The 26,295-nt window shown below is 48.4% G+C and overlaps 1 protein-coding gene across 3 annotated transcripts in view; it reads right to left on the bottom strand.

Moving 5' to 3' along the window:
* Nucleotides 1-204: 204 nt before the first annotated feature.
* LOC119436936 (uncharacterized) overlaps nt 205-26,295 on the bottom strand; it is a 61,986-nt gene continuing 35,895 nt past the window's right edge. The window contains exons 3-4 of one of the 3 annotated variants that reach the window (XM_049660127.1): nt 18,463-18,508; nt 205-7,597 (exon numbers count right to left, since the gene is read on the bottom strand). In XM_049660127.1, the coding sequence (XP_049516084.1) occupies nt 6,733-7,597; nt 18,463-18,508 (911 nt within the window). In that variant the 3' untranslated portion in view covers nt 205-6,732. The remainder of the gene's footprint in view (nt 7,598-18,462; nt 18,509-26,295) is intronic. The other 2 variants (XM_049660128.1, XM_037703981.2) reach the window with 2 other exon arrangements.

The following is a 26,295-nucleotide window of genomic DNA, read 5'->3' as shown; positions in this document are numbered from 1 at the left end:
TAACAACGGCAGGACAGGGAGAGAGCGTGGTTGGCTGACAACTGCAGTGAGCAGCCTTCATTCCTTGTTTGCTATGCAGCCCGAAACTACCACTTAATAAGAAAGGTTAGGCTTCAAAGGACGAGCGTTGTTTTCCTCTTTAATGCTAATGCCGTCTTCTGCAGTTTTACTGCTCTGCATGTGGGGTTTTTCATAATATCGCCTGTTTATTCCTTTTGTGAAATTTATTCTCAACATGTGGCAGCTGTATTGGCATGTCTCTCATTGTGCAGTGCACCCATCTTTTTGTGCTTGCGTTCATCGAACGTTGCGAAAAAAAAGTGTACATGTGCTTACGGAGAATGACTGAAAAATAAAGTTTCGTCTCTTCCAACACTTGTCATGTTTATTTAAAGTGCCTGCATAAACACACAGTGGCATCGTGAGCTTGCTGCTCTGGCGGTACAGCTTACACGAAGCTACTCGATGCATGCAAATAACGCGTTAAAAAAATCAAAATATAGCCATAATATAGCCTCCGGGACGAGCACTCGCACGGAAGCAATCTTGGAGGCCGTGTACATTTTCTAATCGCCAGAAAATAGCCTTCGGGATTAGTTTTTCTGCGGTCCTAATCTCTGAGTCTGCGTAGATTCCACACACCCGCTAGGTGCGCTGTGAACCAAAATCGGCCGCAGGGGCCTATGGAAGTGTCCTCTCTTATCCTTGTAACTCTATGGGACAGCTGCATCCGCCATGTTGGTGAACCGGACTAGGCCGAACCGGCACAGGCGTCAGCACACTTCGGCGTTCGCAGTAGAAGACGAAGCACGTACCGCTTGCACACAGCGCCTCCTCATTGAGCATGCCGCCACTTGGTAGCAGGCCGTTAAATAAGGCTTACTTTTCCACCTTGATCGGACAGGAACGCGGGCGCTACGAGGAAGAGGTGCGCATGTGCGACGGCATTGACCAGTACTCTCTGCGACCGGTAACGGACACAACAACGAACGCCGACGCTTTCCCGGAGGTGTGCGAGTGATATTAAAAGGAAGAGAAAGATACAGCGCCGTAACTGCCTCTCGCGAGAGGACACCTCACGCACGGCGACATCGTCAATTATCTGGTGTTCAGTGCAAGCTTCGTGACGTTGGAAGAAATGAAGGCGCACAAGGCATTGGAGTCCCATAATTACTTAACCAGCGGCTGGGTTAAAAGTTTGTCTGCCAGAACGCTGCACGACGACAAAGTGATTGTGATTGCCGAGGTAAGATGTGTCGTTTCCTCTTAAAGTTTGAAAATTTTATCAGTGTTTCACGTGCTCGAACATGCCTGCCAACAAATGCGCAAGTGAAACGTCGCCGCTGCTGCTTCCGCCGCCGCCGTCATGGCTCGCCGCTTCTCTGCCTCCGTTCGCCGCTTCTTGTGGCAATGTTTTTCACCGCACTCGTGGCGAGCTGGACCTGCGTGCTTGCTGCCGTAGCCCAGAAGAAACGTCGGAGCCCAGTCTGGGTTTGTTTCTTCAAACAGACTTGGCGGTCTTCCTACAAATGCAAGCACATGATGTTACAAAGGATGTTTTGGAGACTGGCTGCTTTTCACGCTCAAATTGATGGTACACGCCATATACTTACCTGTCACAAAGTGCACACCGCACACACGCACGTTGGGGTTGTTACCATCGACATTTCCACGCTTTATACGTGCCAGCCACAGCCTGCGCCGGTTCGTGCTGAGTGTTTTGGTTTGCTCACACTGATCATTTAACCTTCGGCAGGCGAAAGAAGCTCGAATTGGTCGGCTTCTTCTTTCTCTCAGCGTTTTCGCCGCGATTGGAGCAGCTAACAACTGCGCACATAACCATTCCGGCGAAATCGATGGCACAAACTTGCACGAAGAACGGCAGTCGTAGCGACGGCGTGACAACGGCCAGCATGGGCGAGATGGGCCAGCAGATGAGGTGAGCAGTCGCGGTTCACCAACATGGCCGCCTTGTATCCCAAGGTTCCGTAGTGGTGACGTAGGTGCAAGCCATGCATTCGACAGGCACACGAATCGAAGTTTGCTTAAGGTGAGTAAGGAGGGGCCCGGCTCTGCACACCTGTAAAGCTGGCACTCTCTTTCAAAGGGAAGACTTCTTGTCATAGCGGACCAAACACATCTACAGATCGCTGTTTGAGATTATAAAGTGAGCCGACATCATCCCCTTATTGATGCAGAACAATCGATAGTACTAGCGATACTATCGATAGTTGAGTCACCATCGAACTATCGATGGTAAAAAAATATCGATAGCGCCATTGATAGTAATTTAGATAGTACTATCGAGTATACTTTCAATAGTACAATTGTTACTATAAAATCAACCGCGCGAACTCACTGCAGCATAACCTTGATTCACCGAGTGCGTGGTATATGGTATAGTGGTGGTGACTATGACAGGACTCTTCGTTATCGCAATCTACCCGTCACCGAGCCCTGCAGATGCACCCTACGTATACACAGTTGCTGAATAAAATGTTAGTGTCGCAATGTCCTTGTTCGGCAACAGTGACCCGAGACACACAGTTTGGCGCGCCTGCTTCTGAGCTGAATTCGAGTGGAATTATTTCAGCACGTACGCTTGCTGGGTTTCAAGGTCAGAGCTTGAACTGAATCAAAACTGCATAGACATAAAAGCAAGGAACGAGCACGTTGCCCTCGACACAGCAGTTGCGCACTATGATTTGTTCCGCAGGACACCACTCCAGCGCTCTAAACAAGCCTGCTCACGAATGTACAGTACATACGTACATACAAAGACGTTGCTTGCTCGACTGAAGCGATGGCCACACGTAAATGGTACTGCGGTTCAGCTGGCTGAATTGCAAGCCAGGTAGGCGAAGGTCGAAAGCGAAACCATCGCGAACCATTTTCGATCAGAGCAAACGCAGACCGCGCCAGTGCTTGTTTGATTGGTGAACTAAGCCGGCGATTGCCGGAAAGCCTAGCTGGTCCTGCAGTTGAACCATCTAGACAGCAGGCGGTTCCAAACGAAGCTGCGGCAGGAAGCCGAATTCTGCGGTTCGTTGAGAGGCAGCAACAGGAGCCCTAAACTGCAACCTCGAACGCTGAGCTAATGGTTTTTTCCAGTACCTCATGTTACATCGACAGGAAAGGAAGAGAAACCCTTTAGAATTCTGGAACTATCGGCAATGCTCCACAACACCGCTCTCTGAAGTGGGTAGGAATTATTTGTGCATTGCAGCAGTGTCGGTACCCAGAAGCGTTGTATTCTCAGCGGCTGGACAGATTATTTCAGATAGGAGGAGCAGGCTGAAGGGCAAGAAAGTAGACATGCTTGTGTTCCTTCACCAGAATGCTTGGCTGACACATGACATTTAAGTTGAACTGTTCAGCTGTAGCGGAAAGGAAGCCGTTACATGTGGCGGAACTGCGCGGCTTCAAATTTATATTGCATTTTGTAATTTAAAAGAAGAAATGTCAAGAACTAAGTTTGCTGGTAACGTGTAACTGGTTACTTTTGAGTATGAATTTATTGATGGGCCTATTCCGGAATTTTCACTGAGGAAATAATTTCATTCGCCAAAAAATTGCTCATGATTTGAACGAACTCAGTATTGCTGATAGTAGGCTATCGGAAATATTTTGGCAATATTGCTGGCCAACAACAGCATAATTTTGACAGCACTATCGATAATGCTATCGATATCCTTCTTCCACTATCGATAGTTTAAAAAAACTATCGATGCTATTGATAGTCAATTTACCGATAGTTTTGCATCACTAGTTCCCCCGCCTCGTAATTCCACATCTTTTAGCCAGCACCGACGCACAATTATAAGCAGCCTACCCGCAAATTTTCAGCAGTGGAAGAGGCCAAGAGGGGAGCCACAGCACACGCATAGGGATCCTGGACTGTCGTAGACTCCTTATGGAAGACGTCCTTGTCCGTGCAATTTTAACTTGCCTATGCTAGTTCCCCTTCTCTCTCCCATTTCTCCCGAGATCGTATACCACCAAGAGGGCACGCCATACCCGTTTGTTACAAACAACACATTTGCAACAACACAGGGTAGTAGGCGAAAGAAAAGCTTCGATTTAAAAATAATGCTGTGGAAGCACATGTCAGAAGTAATGTGTCATTTCTACTGCATCTACTTCAACTTGTGCAGTTAAAGCCACGACCCAGCTAGGAAGCGCTTCTTTATTTCAGCGGTCATATATAAATCTTAGACTAACGGAAAACTATTTGACAGTCACCAATTACAAACGCTTACGAGTAACGTGACTGCCCCCCGACGCCATACGTTATACGCCCGTACTAATAATGCTGCTACTAAAATCAGGGAAGATTATGTGTATTTACAATTGAGGTAGCATAGTGGATCCACAAGAGCAGGCAACGCATGGATGAAAATGGGGACAGCCTGAAAAGTCAGAAAAAAAAAATTGTAACGTTCCGGTTCAGTTCCAGCAAAAATAACGTTTTTCTTTTTCGGTTTTCATTTCAGTTCCGGTTCGATGCCCCGATTCTAACTGCTATTATTGTACGAGGGTGGAAGCTTGGGCGGCTTGCTGATAGTTCATGGTGGTGTTTTGCGCAGCACATGAATGGTGTTAGGGGGAAAAAATACAGAGGAGAAAGAGCACCAGTGCCCTTTGTCCTCTTTTTTTTATTGCGATAGCAATTATGGACTAATTTTTGCCATCGTTGCCGTGGGCGTCGCCGTGAGTTCCGTATATATTTAGGTGTATATATGCTATAAGCTATGCCAAGCTATATGACATGCGGCATATGCGGGTTTTATTGCCACACCATTCTATCACCAAAGTTGCTCATACATCGTCTTACATTCTTGACAAAATTATTTCTCAGAAATACGAGAATGGCAGCCCCCAAACAAATGTCATGAAACAAAACACCGACAGCGCATGCCTTTTATCTTAAATCTTCAGACTTAAATACTAAAAGTGCGAAACAATAACAGAGCTCAAACCTGAATATGATGTAATTTTGTTGGAGCGGCTGTGCACTACAACCGGGGTCGGCCCAGGTAAGAGGAAACGGAAAAGCGGTCGTAGAGTCGCTTAAAAAGACGGTGGCTTTACTTACTAACATCAATGACATTGTCGGATGGCAGGATTCAAACAGAGGACCGCTAGCACAACAGCTCGTTTTTGCTTAACAGCGAGCTTACGTTTATACTTCAATTCATACTGCCACTATAGCTACGAGTCTTCCACTACGTGTAATATTCTAACATGTTGCTGTCGCATTCATTGCTTCGCCCTTATGGTGAAACTGTGATAATCGTTTTGTCCTAGAACCATTCATGAGCTTTGTAAAACACCGATATGTGCCGTTAGTGATCTAATTTTAACATGTAATTTCGCCTTTCAACAGCATTTACTTTACAGCAGTGCTAAAATTTATTTCCGATTATAAATTGCAATAATACACCCATCCTTGGAGAATCCTCCATAATGGGTGTGAGCCATATGTTCACTGGACCAACAGCAACAACAATAACAACAACTATAACTACGAAGATGCCGCCTCGACGAATGCGCGTGTATTTTCGGAATGGCTGATATTCCTTTCCACTGACGACCAAGTACAGCATTCTTCCCAGTCCATGAGACGACAGATCGTTCACTGAAAGGAAGATGTCGAGAGCATGGCCTTACTTCCATCTAAGCAGGATGTTACTATAGCGCTGCTGCGCTTGTTGACAGTTGCTTCCTGTTGCCAGGGGCGGGCGCCTCCGGCTGTGTGGGGAGCACCAGTACACGTGTCCGCGTGCATTCATTGCAAAGATTGCGAGAGCCAATGGAGCGCCAGTCCTGGTTTAACTTCCTCGATTTCCTTGGCTTTCTCAGCGCAAGCAAGGCATTTAGGGTAGCACTTGTCACAGCGTTTTATCACTTTTATCACAAAATTGATCTGCTATGTACAGTGCTGTCTTTCCTCATCACCTTAGTAGTTATTAACACGCTTCTGATTGTTATGGAAATGAACGCGACGTACTTAAGTAAAATGGGCATCCTATTCACAAATGTTATCGCATTCATGTTCTCTGACGCCACGGGCGACGTATCCAGACTTGGAACTGCTCTCAGCTTGCACTTCAACAAATTCAAGCACGAAGTATATCGTGCACCGTTAGAGACAAATACGGAACATAGTGTGAACCACACGTGAAACAAAGGTATATACACATCTCAATACAGTTTCAAGCATAAACAGTAACGGTACAAACGGTGATAAAATTGCATTGTCGTGTGTTTCTTCCAACTGCCAGAGACGCTTGCCAGCTAGTCGGTAAAGGGCACCATGCGTGGGCCCATGATGTGTGGAGAATACTGTAAGCGATGCAAACTTCCACGCTTGCGCGAAGACTTCAAGATTAAGGCAAAGAATTGTTTGAACACTTCCTGAACACAGGGGGTGGGGAAAGGGGGGCATAATTTGCATCTTCTAGCGCAGCACCTTAGGTTGGACATTCGAGAGAGAGCGCAGTAACTAAAGAATGACAGGCATTACGGAATGACCCACTGCCTTGGCTGTTCACCGAGTTACTGAGCCCATAATATTCTCTGACGAAAGCTTGTCACTGATAATGCGGAGGCAAAACTTACTCAAGCTGCACTTACTGGAACCGCGGCTTTAGCAGAAGCGTCGAAGGAAAGCTATATTTATATTTTGTTATATAGGCCCTGAAACAACTAACAGAGGACCAAATAACAATACTAGACCGTGATGTGCTGTCCAGGCGAGCGCTTGTGTGAGATGGCCACGAAACGAATGGAAATAAATAAGGGCACGAATATTCGTGTCCGGTATTTAAAAGAAAAGCAGTAATAGAGACAGCAGTTTGGCGTCGTCTTGCCCCGACCCTGCACACACCAGCGCGTTCCTCTTCTGCCACGCCGGTGTTGCGCTCTTCTGGTCAGAAAACATACTCGGCCTTGCGGTGGCGCATGCGTATGTGGCACAATAGCAAGAACACGCCGCACGTCATGGCCGCGTAGTGGGTGCCGACGAGCACCAGTAGCACGGTGTAGTGCGGCGGCCCGCCACCAACCATCACGTACGCGAGCGCCAAGCACACAGTGTTCTCGAGGAACGTGGCGCACAGGAAGACCACAGCGGACATGGTGCTGGCCAGCCCTTCGCGGTTTAGGGCGCGGTAGTCGAGCACAAACACAAGCGTGATGAGGCCCAGCGCCAGGTCGCCAAAGAACTTGGCTGCGCTGTAGCGCGTACGGCACACCAGCGACCAGAGGAGGACCACGGGCACGTGCGCCAGCGCCAAGGCCAGCACGGCCGGCCCGAAGTAAACAGCCAGCAGCGAGCTGCCGGCCACGATGCGCGCCACCGTAATGAGCAGCCAGGCGGCGAACTTGAGCAGGTAGCCGGTGCCGGTGTCTTCCTCGTCGCAGTCCTGCAGCGCCGTGGTGGTGGTGGTGGTGGTGGTGGTGGTCTCGTAGGTGGCGGACCCATCCGTGGTCTCTTCGTCGCCGCCGCGGCCGCGCAACACGTACTTGCTGTAGAAGGTGGCCACACAAGCGACCAGTAGCGCGCAGGACAGCACGGATCCCATCTGCAGAATGGCTGTCGGTGTAGAAGAGAAGACAGAGGATAAACACCAGCATCTCGGCGTGCACAGAAAACGACTTCTAGAAGGTCCCTTTCACCAACTTGGATTGGACATTGCGCATTCCAGTGATACTGTCTCTCGGGGCGTCGGCACTATATTTAATAGGATACTGCAATGGGAACGTATGTGATGTCATATTTAATTTTGTAAAAGAAATTCAATGAGATTGCCATGTTAATTTTATCGTTTAATGTTCCTCAACATGAAAACAAAAATATTAACTTCAAATTAAAAATAATATAGCCTGAAATTGGTATTAACGATTAGTATTCATTTAATATCTTATTCATAATTGACAAAATTCCATATAAATGCTTTCTCCTTTTTACCTTGCTGCCACCCGATGCATCGCCGATTCCCCATAGTGGGTTGAGGCATACCCATAGGCACTAAACGAAACCACAGCTTACGTGACTACACCATCGCCCAGCAGTCAGCCGGACAAAAAATGACGCTCAGCAAGATATATGCTAGGGGAGAAGGGGACATGATTAAAGGGGTCCCGCAACACATGTTATGAAAGGTGTCAAATGTGTATACGGTATTTGAAAGGCACCTCAGCAGCGAATATTTTTCAACAAGAAGTTTTTGAACGTGCCTGGTATTAATGGAGTCATCGGCAATCAAATGTTACCGCTGCCATATCCTCGTGGCATTCCCCTCCTTTCCGTCATTCCTCTTGCATTCAAAGCTGCATGCCGCGCCTACGCGGAGCAATGCTCACCACGCTCTATCCGGAATTACAGCGGCTGCAACATCATCGCGTCGAGATTTTCTATCGGTATGGCCTCAAAAATGTGCGACGTGACGCCAATCTCGGAGGCTACGCTATCGGCGCAGTGGCATTGTTTTGTGCCGATACTGTTCTGCACTGACAGATGGCGCCATTACCCAATTGGTGACGACATAGTGAAAGACGAAAGGAAGGAGAAAGGCAGGGACGTCCACGAGAACGAAAAATCTAGCTTGCTACCCGACTCTGGGGGACAGGTGAAGAGACGTAGAAAGATAAGTAAACATAGAGAGAGACACCACGCACATATGCTATCTGTGTAAACACAAACCGAAGAGCGCAGGACGAGGGAAGGGAAGCGCCGAAAATTAGGTGGGATGATGAAATTAGGAAATTTGTAGACGCAAGTTGGAATCAGCTAGCGCAAGACAGGGGCAATTGGAGATCGCTGGGAGAGGTCTTCGTCCTGCAGTGGACATAAAGATAGGCTGATGATGATGATGATGACAATTGTGTGGTTTACACAAATGTGAAGCTCGTAGTAGGACAGCACACAATTGCCTGCGATCAGCGCTTAAAACCTTTCAGACATAAACTCGGGCTGGTTGCCGTCTTTCTTGAAACAGCGTATTACAAAGGAATGATCAGAAACATCTAGATAAATGTACACGTGCTATAGTTAAGTCAGTCGGTTGGCCGTGCGTGCTAGTCGGTCTCATCATACGATAAACCGCTTGTGCAGCTTGATTTAATAGATTCAGAAACCCCACTTTGCATGACTACATAAAAAAATTCAGAACCCTTCCCCTGTCGAGAAAATAGGGGTAAGCGAAGCTTGCGGCAAGACGACGATGTTGCAGGCGTTCCGCTTCGTTTGCACTAAACGCGGCGTCGGGGGCTCTTCGCTGACGTTTGGCCTCAACATCGCGATCCCGCAACTCGGGGTCCGCGGCTCTTCGCTGACGTTTCACCTGGGCTTCGGAAGCCCTCACGCTAGAATCACGACAAGCTTAGCTTACCCCCCTTCTCTCGACAGGGGAAGGGGCTGGTGATCTTGTTTCTCTGCGTCCCACGTGTGACAAGGGTAGTTCAAGGGCGCGTTACAGGTCTCCTAGCCCACAGGGGTATGTGCCCTTGAGCTTGGACCCTTTATGCACTATCACCAGGATCGGCCCACTTTTCAGCGTGACACCACCACCACCACGTATTCTTTCTTCGTAGCTGCTGCAGCAGTAGCGACAGAAAATTCCCGGACATGTTTCGTCTGCTAACGTCTCTCCGCGAACCGCAATCACTACACAGCTTTAGATTAGGGGACGCAAGCGGCTTGCGTACGCAAGAAATGCGCATGCGCATACTGTGACCCGTAGTCCTTGAGTCCTTGCTAATTTGCTATCGCAATCGATGGCGAAGCATCGATTGCGATAGCAAATTAGCAGAGAGCCATAAGAAGTAAGGATAGTACTTTTATCGGCCGTATCGACTTGGAAACATTCGCTTGCTAACTAAATTAACAAGCATAGTGTCAGCGTGCATAGCAAACATGAACACATCACACTCGATGACCGCGGACACTCGCTGTCAAAACGCTGGCATGAGGGAACGCGGTAGCAGCAGCGAGCGAAGTGACCTTCGTGCTGTTTATCGTTTCAACGCAAACTGAGGGCCGAGAACACACAGCACGCACAAAGCTACGAGCAACCGACGCACCTATATAGACCGTTTTTTCATGGGCGCCGCCATTGCGTAGGCAGTGGCGCCATCTATGGGCAGTTGGCATGCTGGCTTGGGCGAACGCCCATGTCGTATGCTGTGGTAATACGCTCGGCGGCAGTTTCTGGTGGATTTTTTCGCACTCGCGCCGTCTATTTAGCATGAAATGGTGTCTTCTACGTGGGGAATGGTCCTGTGAGGCATAGTGAAGGAATTTAAGTCTAAGTAATTAAGCGGCTGGAGTAACTGCTGGTGTTAGGGTGGACGGAGCACCCAGCGCGAGGTACACGCGTTTGTTTGAGCTTACAATCAGCCTCGGATATCAGTTAGGTATTTATGAAAATTTGTTTCACGAATGTTACCTTACTGCAGCATTCTCAGCACTGTAATTCTAAGCTCTGGTTTAGCTGCAACGAGTAGTTACGAAACATTTGATGATCCTAACAGCGTGAGTACCGTTCTGCTTGAGAATAAGTCGTGCTGTTTACTTTGACAAGCGTTCAAGTTGTTATGTGTAGATACACTGGGCGACTGCCTTGTTTGCTGGGCAAGGTTTCCGCCTACAAATAAAATAGTTTGGTTAATAATAACCGCATCCGTACAGTGTGAATCAAACTTTTCGAGTGGTCGAACGACCAGCTGCAGACTGTGCGAGCGCCCGAGGCAGTACTAAATGCTGTGTTATAGATCTGTTTGTTCTATATAGCGTATGGTCCAAGTGGTGCAAATATGCGGCACGACCATGCGGAGTCTTATTGCGTCGTTATCCCGTGTTCTGTTTTATTTTGCCGCAAAAGAAGGACATACGAACTCTTTTTTTTTTCAGTCTCCTAAGTTCACTCACTTACGACGCATTCACCCACGTTAGGGAAATTGTGTACTTACAAATAGCTGTTGGATTCTCTTAATGCGATCCCCTTTGTACGTGCCTTACACGGCAAAACAGGCAATGCCGATCTAAGCACGAAGCAATTGTTTGTATCATGTTGGTTTGCCAATCGCAGTGCTCGCTGTGTTGAGCAATGCCTTCGGACTCTTGCAGGAGGCTAGCGTAGACAGTGATTTGAAGTCTACTAGACTTAAAATGCGTAAGAACGATGCCGGTGGCTGATGCAAATGTTTTACAACTCTTCCTCGAGTGAAAACCGATACATCCAACATAGTTCACAACACATACACACACCGCGGCTGATGATGCGCGTCGCATTTTTGCACATCCAAGAGAAGTTCCCAGATACTGTGGCCACTGCTGCACCTAAAGGCTGCCCAGTGGTTGTTCGACGACCTCGTAAGAACTGACATCCCGTAAATTGCACTCAGAACTAGCTAAACACATCCGAATCGTTCCGCAGCGTACGACCGGCAACACATTCAAGCCGCGCCGCGCCGGCTTGCACAAGCCAGAAAGGAGGAAAGGCTCGTCGCGCGTAAAACCCCTATATATAAAAAGTAGCGCCATCCACTTCCCTCCTCCTCCGTTCCACTATCGCGCTCGGCGCGACAAGTGCGATCGAGGTGCGATATCGACAGTGGCACCGCCTGCGTCGGGCCTGCCGTGGCAGACGACAGCTAATGCGCTACCAGAGGAAATCCGAGGAAAACTTCGATCGCGCCCTGCGGAGAAGTTTTAGAGGCGCGATTTTGCTTCGTCAGTCTGTAACTGGTCTTAATAATGCCGTTTTGGAAGTAGCAACGCGACGATGCGAGACGGCGCAAATATCACGTGTGCAGCAAGCGTTTGCGCACGCCGGATGGTGAAAAAAAAAGCCTTTTGCCCTCGCCTTGTCGGTTGCGGCAACTTAAGGCGCAGCAGCATGCCATCACAACGAAGTTCTTGTCCCTAACACGTTTGATCCGTGTGTGCGTACAGCACTTTCGTCGCACAAGCCCGAGAATGGCAGTCGAGCGCGCTGGAAAGAAAAAAAAAATATACAAAAGCGCAACGCGTGCTTCCACGTGACACGGATTGGCCAATTGGGGGAGCGGAGGAGGCTGGGGCGACAGGAGGCGGCAAGGAGGAAACGCCGGGGTGAGCGCGGTGGCGGCAAGATCTAAGAATGGCGCTACTTTTTATATATAGGGGCTTTAGTCGCGTGCCCTTTCCTCCTCGCCCGATGAAAAGGTTTATAGACTCTGCCCCCAACGAAGATCGCTCTCAAGATACGGCCGCGCGCGACCGCACGTGAGCACGCGCAATCGCCACATACGCAGTTGCAGCCGGAGTAGAACGCCACCCCCCCTCTTCCCTCCCCTCCTCCCGATGCCTCACACAGTTGGGTGCCTCCCGCGCGGCGAAAGACAGCGCGCTTCCTGCCCGCTTCCCTTTCCCGCAGACGAGATTGAGCCGCACTCGTCGGCTCCCCTCGCACGCTTTCACTCGCACATTCTGCGTAGGGCGCGCGGCGACGGTGTTATCGCCCTTGCACCTTATACGGAACCTCACGGCGACGACGACGGCGACGGCAGAAATTCGCCTAGAGTGTCCATATAATTGCTATGGCAATAAATGTAGAGATATGACTGGGCCACGGAGTAAGATATGAGCGCCGACTCCGCTCGTCTGGAAGGGATAGATCCTCAAATGCCGGTTGCCGGTTCACAACATATTCGCTAGATGGCGCTAGGATTGGGAAAAATGTGGAGGAGGAGGAGAGGGCGGGGGTGAAGCTGCTCCAATCAACCGATGGAGTGGGCGCGAGGCTGCGCCAAGCTCAGGTTTCTCTGCCGTTGCAAAAGCAACAGCGCAAGACTGTGATTGACCATGATCCTGTACCTCCTTGCACATTCGTGGTGTCGTCTGCTCGGCGGTTGCCCTGACGCCAGTATAGCACGCATAGTAGAGAGCTTGAAATTAGGGGACGCAAGCGGCTTGCGTACGCAAAGACTCAAGGACTACGGGTCACAGTATGCGCATGTGCAGTTCTAGCTTGCGCACGCAAGCAGCATGCGTAAGCAGCAGCTTGCGTAACAAGCAGTTCGACCTACTATGGACGAACTGTTTCGTCCATATGTAGTAGGACATTCCCTTTGTGTTCGCTGCAGTACTTATAAAATACTCGAAATGCCGCGCACATAATTTGACTTTTGCTTTCAGTGGTCGCTTACTTCCAGGAGTTTTCTGTCGCTACTGCTGCAGCAGCCACGAAGAGAGAATACTTATCCCGTTCTTTGTCATACCCATATTTATAGCGGGGCAGAAAACACTTCAATTGCTTTTATAATGTTCCGCCTTTTCAAGCGCGATTATCAACACACCTTATTCCGTCGGGCATGATTAAACATACCGCACGCATAGTAAACAACGCGCCGAACACAAAAAGTACGTAGCACACAAGCATCACTTCCGCGAAGTCGTTCGGACGTGAAAAACGTGTAGTTCTGCTGTGCCTTTTCGCCCAACTCTATTTTTCGTCTGCTTTCTCTAGTGACATGTAGCACAAATGCTTTGCACACGTGCAGGAAAAGCAGGGGCATGCGCTCATTTGCGTTTTTCATTTTGCGCGCATAATTTTGTAGTTTGAATCGCTGTCAAATTGAGCCACCGAGGGTCCGAGTTTCGATAAGCTCGACGCGCGCGCCGCCCCGCCAGCTCCGCGCCGCCACCGTTCAACCAGATGTTGCTTTCATGTGTAATAGAGCATGTGCACATGAAAGCAACCTGTGGAATCGTCTCCACGCTCCTTAGCAGACGGCGCTACGCAAGGAGAGTAGTCGGCCGGGCTCGGAAGGAGAGGAGAAAGCATGTGCGAACGCTAGGATGTGGACCGGAGGGAGAGAGGAAAAGAAGGTAACTAGGCCCCTGGCGTCCGCGTTTCACGATTTGTACCGAGCGAATGTGTTGCGCGGCGGCGGAGTCGGCGCTCCTATCTCACTCCGTGAACTGGGCTGGCTACGTGGCGTCCTGCTGCTGAGCACGAGGGGTGGCGGGTTTTATTCCCGGTCATGATACATGCATATTGCGTGTTTCTTGTGGACGATGCGCGCGGGGGCCCCGACGAAGACGACGAACTGCTTCTGGCTCTCGAGCTGTTGGCTGAGCTGGCCAGCGCTGCAGTTATCCTTTGTAAATATATTTTGTAAATAGTCTCCAGTTCTGAATCCTTCGTTCGCGTAACAATATATATAACTATCGTGCATGTTTGGGTAATCAAAACGTTGGCCACCTGAAGCAACCTGCAGGTGTTGTTGGCCTAGCTATAGTTTGCCATGGCTTGCAAATGGCGCCAGAGAACACGAATAAGAAAGTGAGACAGCGAGATGATTGCAAGGTGCGCTAACAACTGCAAGTTTGCTTGTTCATCGGCGCAGAATAAATAATGGCTTAGAAGCAATTAAGGGAAAATTTGAACTTAAAGCCGTACTACCAGCGCTACCGTAAGGTAGCGCTGGTATTACGGCTTTAGGTTCATATATCAGCTCTTCTGGCCAGAAGAGCTGATAATTTAGTCCATGACATCATGCAGCTGCTGTTTTCAGAAATGCATTGCCTGACTATTACTTAAATTACACCGATATTACTGTTGCGCAGCTAGCTCATTAATTTTCCCAGCTGTCACGCGGAAGCATTGTTTCTCCTCTCTACAGCGGCGTCCCAGCGCCTTCACATCTCGTCATATCTCCTCCGTTTGAAAAAAGTAGGCTGCCTGGCATATGCGCATCTCACCGCTTTGTTCCCGCCTTTCTCTCCTCAATGTTTCCGCTGAATGATAAGCGCGAAGTGTCTGCACGACGAGATAATAACACTGAGCGCACTTTTATACGTCAGTGCTTTACTACCTATATAATGCCGCTCCCCACCAGCAGCTGCCGCAGCACTTCCCGCACAGATGACGAGTTGCGCGAGTGCGAAAAGACGTTATCGGGATCGTAGCTGCCAGATCGCTTGATACAAGCAATAAAGTCGCGCATTCTTGGCACGCATGCAGACTGATAACCAGTTCTGAGATCAACGCAAGCCTGACCATAAGGAAAGCAAGAATCTTTCGAACACTTACATACCCAACGTGAACCGTGAGAATTTGGCAGGATTTAAATGAATTTGACTGACTAGCCGCGTTTGCATGAATGCGACAGTGGCGCATCGCATCGCATTTCTAGCGTATCGCATTCATGTAAACAGCGGTAATGTGCTAGAAAAGCGCATCGCATTAATGCGCCAGGCGAGGGTAGATTTACGGGCGCGAGTCGACTCACGCACGTGCCGCTCCCTTCTCGGGAGAGTTAATGCGCTACAGGTAAACGGCGTCGCATCGCCTTTCCGAAATGCGCTTGAAATTTCGATGCGCTACTGTCGCATCCATGTAAACGCGGCTACTGAAAAAGGTCGCAGTTTCATCCGAATGGTGAAGCATTGATTGCGACAACAAATTATTAGACAGCTACGCGAAGTTAAGATAGTAGACTTATAAGCTGCATAAACTGCTGCAATCATTTGCTTCCTAACTAAATTCATAAGTACATTGCCACGCTCGCACAGGCAAACGCGAGCGCGCATCTCACTCGATGACCGCGGACACTAGCTGTTACAACACTGGCGTGATGAAGAACGGCAGCAGCGGCAATTGAGTTCCCCTTCGTGCTGCCTCTCACTTCAACGCGAACTATAGGCGCACCAGAACACAGCGCCACGGCCGCTGCAGAAAAAAAGGGGGAAAAAAAAAAAAGAAGTCGTCCTGTCGCGCGCATCGAAAACGATGTGATCTGCTGCAGCACTTAAAACTCCTATATATAAAAAGTAGCGCCAACTAAAACCCCTCTATATAAAAAGTAGCGCCAGTCTTAGATCTTGCCGCCGCCGCGCTCACCCCGGCGTTTCCTCTTCGCCGCCTCCTGTCGCCCCAGCCCCCTCCGCTCCCCCATTGGCCAATCCGTGTCACATTGAAGCACGCGTTGCGCTTTTGTATAACTTTTTTATTTCCAGCGCGCTCCGACCGCCATTCTCGGGCCTGTGCGACCAAAGTGTTGTACGCACAAACGGATCAAACGTGTTAGGGACAAGAACTTCGTTGTGATGGCATGATGCCGCGCCTTCAGTTGCCGCAACCGACAAGGCGAGGGCAAAAGGTTTTTTTTTGTTTTTGTTTTTTTTTGTTTACCATGCGGCGAGCGCAAACGCTTGCAGCACACTTTGTATTTGCGCCGTCTCGCATCGTCGCGTTGCTATATACTTCCAAAACGGCATCATTAAGGTGGCGGTCCCACTCCGGCGGCACGAACACCCCGTTTTCAGTACTTTTGGAGCAACTGTGGCGGCTCTTGTACTTAGGATATAAAGTTGTCGTATATACCATAACAAAGCTTAATTCTTGTACATTCCAACTACATATGATATAAAAAAAATTGATTAATGTGATTTAGAAATAAATGTTCAAGAACAAGCATGAGATCCATGGTTTTTGCGAAGTGGGTCTCAGTTGTGACCATTTTTAGAAGCAACTACCGCATTTACTGCATTGCGGCTTGCTCTGTAGCTTTAGGACATATTTATCTATTTCCTAGACGCAGCAAAATAATGTTGAATTTTTACTTTTTGGATAACTTGCTTTTGAAGATGGCCAAATATCGCAACTTCTGTTGTAAACAGCCCGGCAAATACACGCTCAAGGAAGCTAAATTTTGGATAAATTAGAGTTCAAGGAATTTCCATTCAGGATGCAAAATTTCATTCATGTACCTTTATTAGTTTTAAGCCGCAGCTTCGTAGCTTTCGTACCTTCCCGCAAAAATGGGCAACAGTAGCACCAGAACTCTAAATATTGCTTAATTTCGGTCGCATTATTAGGAAAACTAATAAACCTACATGAAAGAAATTTTGCGTCCTGAATGGAAATTCCTTGAACTCTAATTTATCCAAAATTTTGCTTCCTTGAGCGTGTAGTTGCCGGGCTGTTTACAACAGAAGTTGCGATACTTTGGCAATATTCAAAAGCAAATTATCCAAAAAGTAAACATTCAATATTATTTTGCTGCGTCCAGGAAATAGATAAATATGTCCTAAAGCTACAGAGCAAGCCGCAGTGCAGTAAATGCGGTAGTTGCTTCTAAATATGGTCACAACTGAGAGTCGGTTCGCAAGAACCATGTATCTCATGCTTGTTCTTGAACATTTATTTCTAAATCACAATAATAATTTTTTTATATTATATGTAGTTGGAATGTACAAGAATTAAGCTTTTTTGTGGTATATACGACAACCTTACATCCTAAGTAGAAGAGCCGCCACGGTTGCTCAATAGTACTGAAAACGGGGGGCTCGTGCCGCCGGAGTGGGACCGCCACCTTAAGGCCAGTTACTGACTGACGAAGCAAAATCGCGCCTCAAAAACTTCTCCGCAGGGCGCGATCGAAGTTTTGCGCGGATTTCCTCTGGTAGCGCGTTAGCTGTCGTCTGCCACGGCAGGCCCGACGTAGGCGGCGCCACTGTCGTTATCGCGCCTCGCGCCGAGCGCGACCGTGGAACGGAGGAGGAGGGAAGTCGTTGGCGAAAGTAGCGCCAACCACTTCCCTCCTCACTGGTCTCACTGGGTGAATCCCTTCGCATTCCATAAGGATGTGTTGGCGCTGAGCCGTGCTCCCTCAAGGGCTGCAGAAGATAGCGTCAACCTTTCCCTTTCCTCAAGAACCACTTACTACTAAGGATGTGCTGAGTGGTCTCCGTATTTTTGCTGCAGCATACACATGCCTCATCTTGTTGCGAATATTTTCTCCGGTATAGTTTTGCCCTTAGGCAACCAGCTCGAGCCTCAAATAGCAAGGCACTGCCCGTTATGTCGCAGATTTTCTCTTCAATTTCCGTCTTCCCATTCTTGTAATGCTCCATGGTCTTTATTGTTTCCATTCTTTGCATCCAATTCGCTGCCTCTGTTTCTCCCTTTCTTACTCCTGGTAGTCTATTTACACTTTCAATTAGCCTGTACTTGGTTGCCAACTTTCTTGACGAGCGAGCCAACGAGCGAGCGCCCATTCCTTTGGCGCATTTCCTCGCCGTCACCCCCCAAAGTTCGACCAACGTCGTACCACCGACCTACCACCAAAACGGCCGAAAAAGCCAACGAAAGCTATTCGCTTTATAACTGACGCTTGGCCACTACGCACACTGTATCGGTCACTATGATTCCGTTTGGACGGAAATTTAAACGGCCGACGAAGCAAAGCAAAGACCGGTGGGTTCTCCAGCAGAAAGTCCCCACAAAGGTAAGCCACAATGGTAGGACCAGCAAAAAGTCCCCACTTTTTTTTTCTCTCTGGAGATTTTTTGACGGGCAAACATGAGAAAGAAGCTCTCGTCTGATCGCCTGGAAATAAAAGACCATTTGCGTCACAGCGTCAGTAGGGCACGACCACTTGATGTCATCGCGAGAGAAAAGAACGTACCAGTTGTGTGATGGCGGCGGTGGAGCGAAGGAAACACGGGACGGAGCTGCCGGGAGAAAGGAAGACAGTGCTATAAAAGGGCGCTACGAGTCGAGAAAAAGCGCCCCCTCTGCAACCATGTACTAATTTCTGCTTGTTTTTTCATGCATTTCTTTGTCTTGTATTCTGTGTCTTGACTTGTAATTAAAACGTTTAGTTAAGTTTCCCAAACCAGCTCGCCAACTTCTTGCCCGATAGCACCACGGGATAGCGTGGAACTCCGGAGACCGGCCTGGCAGCGCGCGAAGTCGAGGCCGCCTGGATATTCTCGAAACCTTAAGGCCAAAGTATACACGTACGCTTGCTGGCGCATGAAAGCTCGCGCCAGCGTGCTTTGCGTTTACCGCGCCTCGCGAGAAATGGCGGTTCGAACCTACAAGACGCGCACCAGCGCGCCTTGTAGGTTCCGCAAGCATACGTGTAGGTTCTCGCCGGCAAGCGTACGTGTAGTTAGACCTTTATAGCTTCTCTTCAAGAAGACGTCAGCCCTAACGATGGGTATTCTAGCTGTCTCTTTCGTTTCTCTTCCGAGTGTTTGCAGCCTAATTCCAGCACGCAAAATGTGTGTCCTACTTATCATTCCTGCCTCTGTCATATTTTCCAGTTCTCTAAGGCGCGTGTTTAGTTCCTGAATGCCAATACGGCACTTAGAGAGAGAAAAAAAAAGTGTACCGACTTTTGCGACACCGCATCTCGGGTTAGAAAGAGGATCCGCATATCGCGAGTCATTGCTATGAACGTGCTGGTTGTTAAAAGGAGATAGCGGTGACATTTTATGTGCTTGCGACGAGCTTATGTCGCTGGAACTGTTATCATAGTGAGATAAGGGATGTACCTGCGCAGCCTAGAGTCTGGTCGGCTATCTCGTTGTCAATTAGGGGTCCCAATTCAGAGGACTTCCACCATTGGGCTGTAGGGTAACGCGGCCAGCGCCGAAAGACTTCCAAGTGGCATTGCCCGGCAGGGCTGCGTGCCCTGTTTAGACATTTATTTTTACTGTTGCTGTTTCAGCCTGCATATAGAATGAGCAAAGTGACAGAAGCGGGCCTGTCCAGGCTAATATGCTCCATTTCTTGCTGCATTCAATGCGCTGTGGCAAGTGTGCAGTTGCCGCTAGGAAAAACATGGGCAACTTTCACTTACATGGCACATTAAGAAATCAGGAGCCGAGTGTTGCAAACGCCATGTAGGATGGAGGTCTCAAACTAACATCGAATCTGACCGATGGCACAGATACACAGTAGATTGCCGCACCACACTCGGGCTGCACTTATATTTAAGGAACGCAGAGAAAGAGTGAAGTATAAGAAGGTCGGTTGGACTCAGTTTTTTTTTTTTTTTTTTTACTTGAGGCGTCTTTCCATTCGGTCGGCCCTGGGTAGCTTGCTAAAACCACATGTAACAAAAACATGTTACACTATCATCGTTTATATCGTTGCAACCGTATACTACCCAATCACCTTACGTTAGTACAGTTGTGTAGAGGAAAAAAAACAAAGACATCTGAGGACACCTACGCACTTCTTATGAGTTGTGGATGCGAAAGCATTAATGTCCAACTGAACGCCGCTGAGCGGAGTTATGAACTCCTCGCGGGCAAGCGAGCGCGTTGAGACGCTTGGCCAAAGCCTCCTAAATAGCACAAGGCCAGTGCACTCCGATCCGTGATGTCATGCTACCTTGCCCGACTGCCATAGAATCTAATGGGGGACTCTCCCGAGTAAGCCGCGGTGATTTTGACGTCACCACTTTCGTCACCCCGGGCTTGGCAATGGAAATTTCGGTCTAAGTAGCATGATGTCATAAAGCAGAGCGCATATAGGCCTGCTATCTATAGACGGCTCTCGTTTAGCCCACTGGGTAAGACACTCGGCTTCTGAGGGGTGGGGTCGTAGGTTCGAAACTCACGACCTTTAACATTGTTCCTTTCGAATTTATGCTCTTTTTATTTACAATAATTTCTTTATAGCGATTACCTATAGGCGAAGTTAGAACGCAGGCGAGAGCTTGCGCGGCCAAGGAAAGCGCGCGGATAACACAGGCAGGATAACACAACTATACGAAATAAGTGAAAATGAAGCCATAGACAGCATCGGGGAAATTAGTTATATTTAATTGAAATGGAAAAATAATCAGGTAAAGGGAAATGAAATTGGACGAACAGACGAAGTGCCGCAGGTGCGTATCGAACCCGCATCCTCCGCATTACGCGCGTGCGGTGCCATAGCTACTGCGGTGGCCGTCCTCGCGTCCACATGCTTGGGTAATTGTGTACTATCGGCGTCATATGAAACACGAACAATGGAGTGTGTGGCCGAAGCATAACTGAAAGTGTAGTGCGCGCCGTCCAGTCATCACTATTAACAGGCGCGCATGTCCGGCTTGACCGCACTGCACGGTGATGCTCCCCCTATAATGCGATATTTTCGTTTCTGTTCTGGCCACGCGCTCCGCTGTTCGCGTTTCATTTGACGCCGATAGAAGACTAGGGAGCGCTGCTCACGGCCAAGGCGGCGGGAGAGCGAATATGGAGGATTGTGCTTCTTGGAATACTGCACTGTTATGACAAGGAGGCTTCACCTCTGGTTATCCTCCTTGCCTTTCTATGCACTCTTTCTCTCTCTCTCTCTGGTTTGACTAAAGCGCAGAAACACTAACGACAGATTGATAGATTGTGGCGCCCGGCGTGTGGTGCAATGTAGTGTCCCGATCTGTCACTTAGTCGTTTGCGTGTTTGCGCTCATAACAAGGGAGAGTGAAGTAAGAATTACGAATAATGTCTGGAATTTTGCGCGCCAAAACCACGATCTCATTATGAGGCACGCCGTAGCGGGAGATTGCGGATTAATTTCGATCACCTGAACTTCCTTAACGTGCACCCAGTGCATGATAGGCGGGCGTTTTTGCACTTCGCCCCCATCGATAAGCGGCCGCCGCGGCCGGGATTTGATCTTGCGACCTCGTGCTTAGCGGTGCAAAAGGGAGAGAAGTATATTTTCAGACACTCAGGACGGGTGCACGGCCGTTTACAAGGTCTCAGCGGGCAGCGTGTTTCGGACCTTTGGTATACAACGGATACGGATGACACGTAAGGAACGGAAGTGACCTGAATTATCTTGTTTGTGGAGACAAGTAAGGTGAGTCCGGGCAGGAACATTGCGTTAATACATTCGAACCTGCCTATAAACTATTTTCCCCCTCTCTTCCATTGCAAAACGTTCAACGAACCGAGTGAACTCCCAGTAGTGCCCGAACGATAATACCACCTCTTCAAGTCGGATGTGGGTGTTCTATCCGAGGCAACGTATGGGTGCATGCACTCGAGTAAAGGGGCACAGGAATGACGGGTTTCCTCATCGTGCATTCTGAAACGCTTCGATAAGAACCTTGTAACATGGGGACAAATGCTACAACGTAAGGGTAAACAGACTTGAGTTAGACACACCGCACAAAGATCGGACAGAACATCCTGCCATTCATTTCTCTGTCTCTTTCTACAGTTCCTTACTCTCATGTGGCCTATACAAAAACCAGTCCAACTATACCATACTCTCTCAAATGAACACACATCGGCAGACCCGCATAAGTCAACGGCCAGCGGCGCCGGAACAAGGAGAGGCAGCAGTAGGTGCCGCTGAGTATTGAATCGAAGCCACAGCCAGCAGAGCCTAGTTGAAGTGGGACGCACTGTCCACTGAGCCATCGCCCAAATGTTTTTGTTTCACAATATTTATTACAGATAGTAATTATGATGCATGTGTAGGAACCTTATGCCGGCCTACAGGCTCCTGGTGGCTATGTCTCAGAAGAGGAAATAGAAGCAATGGATTGGAAAAAAAATACACTATGAAGGCACTGTTCGCCCTTGCCGAGAACTGCTAGGCAAAGATGAACAATTCATTGCACTGAAAGCTAGAAAGGAGGAAAAGCTAAACAACTGACCAAAAGTGGATACCAGTCTGGTTGATAGTCATTTTGGTCATCAAGCGTATCTTTCAGGTGCATAATCATCCGACTGCAGTATGTATCCGATTGAAGTGTACATCTCGCTGAAGTGTTCATCGGATTGAAATGTACAGAGGGGTCCACTGTTAAAGGGAACACCGGAGCGCATGGATGGATGGAACATGAATGGATGCTATGAGCACGCCTCTATCAGAACGAAAAAGTTGTTGTCCGTATTGCATAGTATGCCTGGAAGTGCTGCAACACTGATTTGCTTTTGCGATTGGTATATTAACAACGAAAAAAGCCTTAAATGAACCGCCGACCCGGAACGTTGTACGGGCCGTTACTGCCGATTTTGACAGCCGTTTCTTATTCTTCACGCAAAGGTAATGCCACATTTCCATAGCTCGACAATGATTTTCAATCGACACGTTTGTTTAGGCACATATCTCCGTAAGAGAAGCGGTCGGTTAATGCGGCTGACAGCCTTCGGCGAAAGCACATATAGGTATGTTTATAACGTCATATCGGCGCTCATCGCTTGTTATGCTGACACTGTAGACACAAAAGAATGATGTGTTTAAAAACACCGATGGGAAAACTAAACTACAGAGTGATTTATCTTCGTGAGACTTGTTGATTCCTCAGCCCAGACGGGCCGATAGAGTGTAGACGGACTCGGCGGGTACGGTAGGCTTAATCATCGGTGGAAGCGAACGATCTCGGCGCGGCTACCTGATGAATGGGAAAATGTTTGTATTTGAGCTTCACAACCTTTTAACTATTACTTTTAGTACACTAGGGAAAGTGGAAGTGCACGAATCACCGCAGCTTTGTTGTCTGTGCGATAATATAAATCAGGGGCAGGCTTTCTGAGGTCCATTCGAACGCGTCTGAACGGCTGCTCGGTTTCGTGTCGACTGTACAACACTGCGACAACTCGCAGTCATCGATTGCGTACAAACTACTAGAAAACGAGGCGTTATCTGCGTTTGCGTAATTTCGTTCACGAATACAGCTATCCGCACAGTCAAAAGGGAAATGTACAAAACGAAAGTTATCTCAAGTGTCGCATAAGCACATTTATTCCAAGCTGCAACACCGCTGAGACGAAATAGACATTTATGATCCCAACTTATAGCACTATATTTAGGACAGGAGTCTGTTTTTTGGACAGGAGATGCCCATAAAATTGTATCAAGCATTTAATATTCAACAGCGCCTATACTCCGGCAGTGCGGCACAAACGAAACCAGCGCAGTCTCCAGTACGAGCCAGCAAAGTCCAGCGCGTGTACAGCGCACACCAGTGCGCCCCAGCGTCATAGCAGTGAAACCAGCGTCTCGTCCAGTGTGACCCAGCACTTCTCCAGCGATCTCACCAGTGCCGCAGTGACTCCCAGTGACTCCCAGCGTGCGCCAGCGTCCCCAGTGCCACCCAGTGTCAAAAAGCGCGCTGGTTTCACACTGGAAGGCACTGGAAGACGCTGGTTTTTGCAATAGGGGTCCCCTTTGAAACGGGGTGGTGGGTTGCGCCACCAAGCTCTTATTATTTTGCCTTATGCCCTACCTTTATTTTTGAGAAACACACAAATACAAAGAATTCCAGGCACCAACCTTTTTGAACCATTACTGGGCACTGTTTCTGTACGTCTCCGTTGTTTGTGGTCTCCCTACTTTTCTGCCACCAAACCTCCAACCGCCTCTTACTAATCTCTACAGCTGACATGTTTACTTTGCCCGTGCTATCCCTGAACCCAAGGACTTCAAGCAGGTCAGAGGAGCCTAGACTTGCAGCTGGGTAGATTTCTTCACATTCCAATAAATTATGTTCCACCGTTTCTCTAGCTTTACCACAGCAAGCACATGCAGCTTCGTCCTTGGTGTACTTCGCTTTATAACTGCGCGTTCTAAGGCATCCTGATCTCGCTTCGAAAAGTAAGGAGCTTCCCTTTGAGTTATCAAAAATTGTTTCTTTCCTGATTTCCCTTTTTCCTTTGAGGTAGTTAGTCATAGCAGGTTTCTTTTCCATTGCCGCCACCCATAACCTTGTCTCAGCCTCTCTCACTTTGCGTTTGAAGTTCTTTGTTGCCACGTTGCTGGCCATACCAGTCGCATATTTGCTGGTAAGCTTCCTGGTTCTTTTCCTCCACTGTGAGTCAATGTTTTGTCTGTACAAATACCTGAATACTCTTGCACCCCATCTACTTTCTTCCAATTTCCTCAGTCGTTCTTCAAAATCAATTTTACTCTGAGCCTCCCTTGCTTCAAATTTGTCCAGCCCATATCACCCTGCACAACTTCATTAGTAGTCTTCTCGTGGGCGCCCAACGAGAGGTGTCCCACTGACCTTTGGTTGCCATCGAGTCCTGATTGTACTCCTGACTTCAAGCAAACAACCGCATTTTGAAATGTAAGCCCTGGAACCATTACACCTTTCCACATACCCCGGAGCACCTCGTACCTATTGTATCCCCCTAGCGCCCTGTGTTTCATTATGACCGCATTTCTCTTCCCTTTTGCTGTTGTTTTTTCCTGTGTCTCCAGATATCTATCGCCTTCGTTTATCCATATACCAAGGTATTTGTATTCTTTTACCCGAGGTATTTCCTGGCCCTGAATCAACACTCTCTGTTCACTGTTTTCAGTGAATACCATAAAATCTGACTTTTTAGCGCTAAATTTTAATCCTAACTTCTCACATTCTTCTCCACAGATATCCGCCAGACGTTGCATGTCACTTTGCTTGTTAGCAAGCAACGCAATGTCATCCGCGTAAAACACACACACACACACACACACACACACACACACACACACACACACACACACACACACACACACACACACACACACACACACACACACACACACACACACACACACACACACACACACACACACACACACACACACACACACACACACACACACACACACACACACACACACACACCTGGAAGCTGCTGCTCAACTGTTGTGCCAGCTTGTTTGTATATGAGAGGTTAAACACGATATTGATTCCGTCTAGCGCTCTTTCCATCCTTACCACGTACATCATAAACAGCAGGGGGGATAAAGGGCAGCCCTGTCTCAGTCCCTTGTTGGTATCAACTTTATCCTCGCTCGTCATCCCTTCCCATTCAACACAAACAGTATTTTCTCGGTAAATCTCCCTCAATCCCCGCGTGGCGTCTGCTCGGCGCCACCACCGGCCGATGGCTGCAGCAAGTTTCGCGCAGGCGCAGTGAGAGCCATCGGCGGTGCTCTTTTGTCTTCTGCTACCGTCTGCTGCCGCGCTTCGGATAGTAGAGAAGCAAGCCGATCACGCCTTTTTAATGTTGGCCGGTGAGTGCATGGCCACACACTGATAGCCAGCCATTGCAAAGCTGAAGGAAAATTAGACGAGACAAAATATTAACAAGCAGGTATTTTTGCCGTTTCAGCTTATCAGACAAACATGATCATTTTTTAAGGATGCCTCTTTGTGGCACAGCTATATTAGAGAATACTTCTCCGTGTCTAGGGCCCATCTCATTTGTACTACTGCATATTCGAGTCGCTGCAGTGCGTAGGCTGCACGAAGAATCCACAAGCGCCTTTTAACGAGCATATTAATTTATAAAGAGCTATCTCACGAGTTATCGTTGAATCGACGTGCACAGTAAACATTTTTTTTGAGGCGGGGGCAAATCTTTATGAAACGAGAAGGCGAACAAAAGACGGCACGGTCATTGCTGCTGATGTTAAGGACATTTATATGATTATACATCAATCCAGACACTTTCCTTCCAGCTGGAAGGAAGTGTGCGTTCAAACACGAATTACGCGAGCTGCTTGCTTCGCG

This window comes from Dermacentor silvarum, chromosome 1 (genome assembly GCF_013339745.2).
Source record: "Dermacentor silvarum isolate Dsil-2018 chromosome 1, BIME_Dsil_1.4, whole genome shotgun sequence".
Taxonomy (NCBI): Eukaryota; Metazoa; Arthropoda; class Arachnida; order Ixodida; family Ixodidae; genus Dermacentor; species Dermacentor silvarum.
The sequence above is the reverse complement of the archived record's forward strand: the minus strand, read 5'-3'. Positions and strand labels throughout refer to the sequence as shown.